Genomic DNA, 7,316 nt, shown 5'->3' on the forward strand with positions numbered 1-7,316 from the left:
GAGGCCAGGCTCTTGGTGCCTGGCTGGGAGCGGGGAGTCTCGCCCACCTCCCAGGCTGCCCAGCGCCGTGCTTTCCACGCCGTGCCCGCATCGCCTGCTGCGCTGCCCAACCTGCTGCGCATCTCTACCTCCCCCAACATCTACACACACACACACACACACCACCACCTGCCCCACTGCAGGTGTTTTCCGAGTTCTTGGCGCAGTGCGGGCGGGGGCTGACCCCCAACCCCGACCTCGCCTGCAACCGGCACATCAAGTTCGACGCCCTGCTCAGCTTTGCTGGGCAGCTGGGCGCAGGCCTGGGTGGGTGGGGCGGGGGGGTGCCTTTGCTGGGAATGGTCGTTGGCTGGGCTGGGCTGGGCATGCTCAGCAAGGTTGTGCCAGCACTGCGGGTGTGCTTGTTTGCCTGTGCATGTGAATGCTCTGGCTGATGTCGGTGAGCAAGCCAGGCGCTCCTCGCACCATCCACCTGCCCTGCCGCCTGCCCCTGTGTGCCTGCAGTCGCCACGGGCCACTACGCGCGGCTGGCGCCCGGCGGCGGCGGCGGCGGCGGCGGCGGCGTGTCGCTGTTGCGCGGCGCCGACCGGCTCAAGGACCAGTCCTACTTTCTGGCCTCGGTGCAGCCGGCGGCGCTGCGGCGGGTGCTGTTCCCGGTAGGCCACCTGAGCAAGGCGGAGGTGCGGCGCTTGGCGGCGGCGGCGGGGCTGGCCACGGCCGACAAGCGCAGCTCAGCCGGCATCTGCTTCATAGGTGAGGGGGAGCGGGTGGGCTGGGGGGGGGCAGGCGGCTGGGTGCAGTGCGGCAGGGGGAGGGACGGCAGGGGAGTCGCTGCAGCAGTGGCATGCCGCTTGCCGCGGCTGTGCCAGGGGTCTCGCCGCCTCCCAACCCAGACTCGTTTCATGCATCTCCCGCGGGCTTGTTGGCCCACAGCCAGCCAAATCCTGCCTGCCTGCTCGCTTGTCTTGTTCTTCTCCAGGGCGCCGCAACTTTGCCGCCTTCCTGGGCCAGTACCTGGCGCCGCTGCCGGGGCGCTACGTGGATGTGGGCAGCGGCGCTGTGCTGGGCACCTGCCCCGACCTCGCCGCCGTCACGCACGGCCAGCGCCCAGGCATCGGCGGCGCGCCGGAGCGGGTGTATGCCGTGGGCAAGGACGTGGTGAGGGGCTGGGCGGCTGCAGCTGCTGCTGCCGGCACTGCTGGCCTGCTGTGGCGGGTGGTGGCGGGTAACTGAACAGGTCACTTGCCTGTGTTCTGTGGCGCTGATGGTGCCTGCGCTGGCCTCCTCCATGCCTGCCTGCCTGCCCGCCTGCCTGCCAGGTGGAGCGTGTGGTGTATGTGGCGCAGGGGCGGGGCCACCCCGCGCTGCTGTGCACCACCGCCCTGCTGCGCACGCCGCACTGGCTGAGCGCGGGTCACGCGGCGCAGCTGGCGGCGCAAGGCTGGCTGCGGTGCCAGTACAAGGCGAGGTATGGGCAGCAGCCCAGGCCCTGTACCATCCATGCGCTGGACCGCCAGGCAGCTGCGGCCCTGGCGGAAGCGGCCAGCGCCGCGGAAGCGGCGGCGGCAGGTGGCGAGGCAGGAGGGAGCGGCAGCGCAAGCAGCGGCGGCACCGCGGCTGCGACCTCCGCGGCAACAGCGGCAGAAGCAGCAGCGGTGGAAGCAGCGGCGGTGGAGGCAGCAGGGGAAGCGGCGGGGGAGGCAGCCGCCGCCGCCGAAGCCGAGCGGCTGGGCTTCCGCCCCAGCGCCTACTGCCGGCTGCAGCCCCAGGACAGCCGCATGCTGGGCAGCTACCTGGTGGTGCGCTTTGACGAGCCAGGCGTGGCCATCACGCCCCAGCAGGCGTGCGTGCTGTACGACGGCGAGCTGTGCCTGGGTGCCGCGCTGATCGCGCTGCCGGGCACGTCTCTGCACGAGGAGGCGGGCGGCGACGGCAGCGCCGGCCAGCGGCTGGACACAGCAGGGGCCTCGGCGTAGTGGCATGATACTCGCACCCTGTGCCATTGGCTCTAGTACCTTTGTGTTGTATCAGGGCTGCGGACCCCCAGGCTTACTTAGGGCTTTTCATTGGCGGAGTCCTTACAAGAGAGGGAGGGCAGGAGGGGGTGGTTGAGAGGAAAGGATCGTCATTGGGGCAGCAAACAGCTGGGCTGCAGCATTCCCCTATCGTGTTTTGGACCAGAGTCAATGGTGGGCAAGGGGAGGCGGTAGAGGGAGCTGCGTGGTGCACAGGACGGTGTGGAAAACAATAAATGGCCGCAGGCCACTGTCAAAGCCTCGGCATGCCCTGGAAATCGAAGATGGAGTTTTCATGTGAGGAGGATCGTGGGCGTTGAGTGGGGGTGGGGCGGGACGCCCGCCACTTCCCAGAGAAGGCAGCTCACGGCATTAAATGGTCCCGAGAGTCGCGGCAAAGAGGCTGGCAAGAATACATGCATGCAACAGGGGGGTCAAAGGGGCGGGGCAGACGGGTGGCCGCATGTCGGCGGGCAATGTACAGTAAGGGGCAGGGATAACGGTGAAACTTGTGCTGTCATGTGGTGGGGATGCCATGGCGGCAGCCTGCGCTGGATTGTCGTTATCGTTGAGTATGAGCCTGCTGGGCTGAGCCACCGCCGGCAGGCGCGTGGAGCCATCAGCGCTGGTAGGTGACATCAAACTGGCTGATGCCGCCCGGCACAGGCAGCTCTGCCACGGCGCGCTGCCAGCCCGCCAGGCTGCTGGCCGTCGCGCCGCCCTGCCCCTGCTGCAGCAGCAGGGCGGGTGTCCCAGCCCTGCTGCCGCCGCCGCCGCCGGCGACCTCCTTGCCGGCAGCGGCGGCGGCGTGGGCGGGCGGTGCTGCTGTCTGCGCGCCGGGCTTGCTGCCTGGCGGGGCAGGTGGCAGGAGGATTGAGGGGTCCACACAGCCCATGTAGTCTGTGAGTTGGATGCGGGTCAGGGTGGGCAGCAGGCGGGTGAGGGCAGCCAGGTACCTGCGGGGTGCACAGCAGGGGGCGGCGGGCGGGCGCATGTCATGGTGTGGGCATAGGCCCGTCAGCCACCCTGGCGGTGGTGGCATCCTGCTGCCTGCCCACACACAGCCCACAGGATGCGACGATGGTGGGTCGGCGGCAGCGGCAGAGGTGACGCGCCTCCCAGCACTCCCCGCCCCACCTCTGCTCCAGGGAGGCCATGGGGTGGAGGTGCTGCCCGGCGCCGCCGCCGCCCGGGCGCTGCAGGAAGCCCCAGCTGGCGTCCAGCAGCCCGGCCTGCTGCTCCTCCTCCTCGCCTGGTGCTGCGCCACCACCACCGGCGTGTGCGCCACCCCCGGCCTCCATCTCCTCATCCCCCTCTGACCCCGCCTCAGACCCCGCCTCTGACCCCGCCTCTGCCTCCTCCATGTCCTCGTCGCTGCTGCTGCTGCTGCCGCTGCTGGCAGCACTGCTGGCCGCCGCCTGGTCATCATCCCAGCTGCCGGCGCTGCTGCCATCCTCCTCCTCCTCGCTCCCCTCCACAGAGCCATCCCCGTCGCCGCTCGACTCGCTCTCGGACCCGCTGCTGCCGCCGCCCGCCTCGCTGCTGCCAGCCGCCTCCCAGTGCTGCCACACAAAGCAGCGCAGCTCCAGCTCCCGCAGGCACCCCAGGCCGTGGCCCTGCGCCGGCACGTGCACGCTGCTGCGCGCCGCGCTCAGCAGGTCCCGCCCGCAGCTGCCGGCGCTGAGGTCGAGCGCCAGGCGGCGCAGCAGCGGGAGGCCGCGCAGCGCGATGCGCGCCCCCGCCTGCGGCGTCAGCGCCAGCCGCGTCAGCTGGGTGAGTGAGTCCAGGCCGGCGCCGCTGCCCAGGCCGTCGAGGGAGAGGGCGGAGAGCTGCGGCAGGGGGCAGGAGGGGCGAGGGTGGTTGGCTGGCTGGCTGGCTGGTGCAGTCGTGGGGGTGGGAGCTTGACAGGGTAGGATGGTGCCAAGGCCCCACACCTGAGTCTTTGCATGCAAAGCACACTTGAGCCTGTGTGCGCATGGTGGCACCGAGGCCCAGCGCAGCTGAGGGAGGGGCGCCCACACCCTTGCGGCCCACCTGCTTGAGGGAGGCGAGGGCGGCGAGGTCGCCCTGCAGGTTGAGGGGCGGGGCCTCGTCCTCCTCGTCGTACCGCACGCTCAGCTCCCGCAGGCCTGCAGGCGTGAGTTGGAGGGGAGAGGGGCAGAGGGTGGGTGAGGTTTGGAGGAGGGTGAAGAGGAGGAGGGAAGGGCAGAGAGGCAGCCAGGCTTCACATCGGCAGGGAGGAGGGCTGGCACAGGCGGTGGGTGGGAGGGAGAGCAGCGGGCACCGACCCCCAGAGGCAGAGCAGCTGCTTGGCCACCTGCCAGCCCCGCGGCAGCAGGCGGGCCGCTGTGCGGCGGCCCCCACAGCCTTCACCTGTGAGCTGCTGCAGGCTGGCAAAGCCGGCGGGCAGCTGCACGCCCTGCAGGTCCAGCCGCGTGAGGCCGCCGTGGCGCAGCGGGCGCAGGTCGGCGGCCACCCCCGCCGAGACGGGCGCCAGCAGGGCCAGGCAGCGCAGCGCGGGCAGCGTGCCGGCGCTGACGCAGCCCAGGGCTGTGGGGAGGTCGTCGTCAGGGGCCAGCTTGAGGGCCAGGCGCTCCAGGCGGGAGTAGCAGGTGGGGGCCTGCGCGGCAGCGCAAAAAAGAAAGCGCGGCGCATGGGGCGGCATGACCGCGCGCGGGCTGGTGTGCGCCGCCCAGGCGCGGCCAGGGCGGGCGTGCAGGCGTGGTGCAGTGCTGGAGAGGTAATCAGGGAGGTGGGGAGGAGGGTGGGGCCAGGCGGAGCTCACCTGCAGCGCAGCCGGCAGCGTGGCGGCCCGGGTGTTGCACGCCGTCAGCTGCGCCGCCAGGCTGCCGTCGAGGCGCACCAGGCCTTGCGGCACGCTGACCGCCGCAAACAGGCCCTCTGCCCCGGCCGTGGCCAGCATGCGGTGCAGCTCAGCAGCGGTGGCGTCCATCTCGGGAGCCGCCACCAGCAGGGTGAGGGACCGGGGACGGGAGGCGGGCGGGCCAGCGCGCTTTCCACCACTCAGCGCCGCGGCCGCGCGCCTCAGGTGCCATGCCGCGGCCGCAGGGCGCAGCCTGCGCCCCCCCTGCTGCCACAGCCGATGCTCCTCTGGGTCCCAGGTGTGTGCCTGGGCGGCTGCCGCGGCCGGGGAGCCGCTGGCGGTGCAGGCTGCGGGGCTGGTCAACGCGACGGTGACGACAGACGGTGCGGCCAGGAGGCGAGCGGGGATATCGCGGCTGCGCTGCCTCAGATCGATGGCCACGCCTCGCACAGTCCACCTTGCTGCCTCAGAGAAGGCTGGGGAGGCGGTGGAGCTTAGGAGGCGGTCGGGGAGGGGCAGATGGCTGATGACTTTGGTCAACATCTCAATCATCATGCAGTCGAAATCCGGACTCCGAGACCCTTCGTTCCGACCCTCTCCCTCCCTCTGGCGACCTGCATGCGCCCCGCGGGCATCAATTTCGGTCAGTGTGGGATATAAACGTCCCATGCGAAGGGCAGCAGGTGGCTTTCGAGGCAGTCCGGTCATTCACGCATGCCCTGGCATGTGGGTGGGTCGTGATGGTGCAAACGGCAGGCAGGCTGCCTCCCCGCCCGTTTTGCAATGCCCAGACGACCCCTAGCACTGGTTTGAGGGTTCGGATCAGGCAGACAGCGCCATGGCGCACGATTGCGCAGGCCCTCCCACAGGCCGAGGGCAGCCCGGAAGGCTGGGCGGGGTGCCGTTGGCCATCTCAGGGCCCCAGGCACCATCACTCACCCCTGCAAGGCTCCATGGGGGCCCCCGCGGGACCCTGGACGGCTGGTTCTGGCGCAGGAGTGGAGGGCACGTTCACTAGCGGTGCCCTAACTGGCGGCTTCCACCAGCAGCAGCGGCTTGCGGAGCGTCTGAGGGCGAGCGGCAGGGGAGGGCCGGTAAGAGCCACAGCGGTTCCGCAGTACAATGTACCGCGGCCGGCGAGCCTCTTTCGCCAATTCCCCCTCCCCGCCGCCCAAGTCCCACCCCAACAATGGAGATCGGTGGGAGGCAATGAGGCAGCCCAGAGGAAGCAACAAGCGAGGCGCCACGGATCAAGCCAGTGGTGTGGCCAAAAAGTCGAGAGCCAGCAGCAGGCAGGTACCCGAGCAGGCAGCCAGGGGCACCAGGCGCTCCAAGGAAGAGCTATTGGCCGAAAGTGAGGAGCCAGAGCGCCTCCTCCGGCAGAGGCGCCGGGAGCAGCAGCAGAAGGAGAGGCCCAAGTCGGGCCGTCAGCCCCGGCGCGGCAGGGAGCAGCAGGAGAAGGGTAAGGAGCAGCAGGCAGGGCGCGGCGAGCCGGCGCAGCACCCAGCGGCAGGCATGGAGCGCCGGCAGCGCCCCGGCAGCGCGGGCGGCCCGCCCGCCCAGCAGCAGGTGACCAATTGGGGCTGCGCTGGGGGTATTGGCATGTGCTGGGTATGTGTGCGCGCTGTCTGGCCTACCTCGTGCGCCGCCTAGCTGACGAGATTCTGTGCGCGCGTTGGTGCAGGCTGGCGGGCGCGCAGAGGGCGCAGACGAGCAAGGGTGAGCGGTGTTGAAGCTGCCTGGCAGCTTGGCAGGACCTCGCAGCATTCTGGTGGCCCAGGGTTCAACGGGGCAGCCCAAGCAGCCACGCCCGCCGTCGGCTGCCTGGCCTGCCCGGCACCCGCCTGTTGCGATGCAGCCCGCCTGGGCTTTTTTATCGTCGGGCTGCCAGCGTCACAAGCATGTCCTCCGCTGCCCCGCTGCCTGCGCTGCAGCACGCTGCAAGGCCTGCTGCGCCGCCTGGGGGCCGGGTATGAAGACATCTATCCGGGGGCCGCCATGGGCGGCAGCGCGCGCGTCAGGGTGGGTGTGGGTGCTGCGGCGCGGGCCTGGGGTCTCCCTTGGCTGGCCGGTGGGCGCTGCCTATGGGTGTGCCGTGGGATGGGTGCCTGGTCCAGGCGTCGGGGCGGGGCGGGGCACCGGCTGGGAAGCACAGCTGTGCTGCACCGGCCGGCAGCAGCAGCTCATGCCGGCGACCAAGGTCCGCTTTGTGCCTCGGCCCCCACCTGCCCCCCTCCCCCCTCCCGCCCCTGCCCGCCCCCCTGCCACCACCCCCCTGCAGGCCATCGTGGTGCAGCTCAAGGATGAGGACGAGGTGGGGCAGCTGGCGGGGCTGACGGAGCTGTGCGAGTTCCTTTCCATCTCAACTGAGGACACGCTGGCCGCCTTCCCCACGGAGCAAGTCGTGCCCCTGCTGGTGAGGCCGCCCCGCCCCGCCCGGGTGGCGTGGCGCTGTGGCCTGCGCGCCGGCCGCCGCC

General features: G+C 70.9%; 3 protein-coding genes across 3 annotated transcripts in view; 2 read left to right on the forward strand and 1 right to left on the reverse strand.

Annotated features, from left to right (window-relative positions):
• The window catches only part of CHLNCDRAFT_35486 (hypothetical protein), a gene marked incomplete at its 5' end in the record, with an annotated part of 2,746 nt that extends 705 nt beyond the window's left edge, over positions 1 to 2,041 (forward strand). Inside the window, 5 exons of the mRNA XM_005847639.1 lie at positions 183 to 306; positions 505 to 753; positions 980 to 1,158; positions 1,320 to 1,491; positions 1,720 to 2,041. Of these exons, the coding sequence (XP_005847701.1) occupies positions 183 to 306; positions 505 to 753; positions 980 to 1,158; positions 1,320 to 1,491; positions 1,720 to 1,976 (981 nt within the window). The 3' untranslated portion in view covers positions 1,977 to 2,041. The remainder of the gene's footprint in view (positions 1 to 182; positions 307 to 504; positions 754 to 979; positions 1,159 to 1,319; positions 1,492 to 1,719) is intronic.
• Positions 2,042 to 2,634: 593 nt separating this feature from the next.
• Positions 2,635 to 5,794, reverse strand: CHLNCDRAFT_52423 (hypothetical protein; the record flags this gene model as incomplete). Its single annotated transcript, XM_005847804.1, has 6 exons — positions 2,635 to 2,971; positions 3,153 to 3,844; positions 4,050 to 4,144; positions 4,389 to 4,635; positions 4,801 to 5,453; positions 5,779 to 5,794. The coding sequence occupies 6 exons, from the start codon at positions 5,792 to 5,794 to the stop codon at positions 2,635 to 2,637; spliced, it is 2,040 nt and encodes a 679-aa protein (XP_005847866.1).
• A 560-nt stretch (positions 5,795 to 6,354) lies between these two features.
• The window catches only part of CHLNCDRAFT_52424 (hypothetical protein), a gene marked incomplete at both ends in the record, with an annotated part of 9,785 nt that continues 8,823 nt past the window's right edge, over positions 6,355 to 7,316 (forward strand). Inside the window, 4 exons of the mRNA XM_005847640.1 lie at positions 6,355 to 6,408; positions 6,524 to 6,558; positions 6,774 to 6,861; positions 7,121 to 7,255. Of these exons, the coding sequence (XP_005847702.1) occupies positions 6,355 to 6,408; positions 6,524 to 6,558; positions 6,774 to 6,861; positions 7,121 to 7,255 (312 nt within the window). The remainder of the gene's footprint in view (positions 6,409 to 6,523; positions 6,559 to 6,773; positions 6,862 to 7,120; positions 7,256 to 7,316) is intronic.

Source organism: Chlorella variabilis, assembly GCF_000147415.1.
Source record: "Chlorella variabilis unplaced genomic scaffold CHLNCscaffold_10, whole genome shotgun sequence".
Taxonomy (NCBI): domain Eukaryota; kingdom Viridiplantae; phylum Chlorophyta; class Trebouxiophyceae; order Chlorellales; family Chlorellaceae; genus Chlorella; species Chlorella variabilis.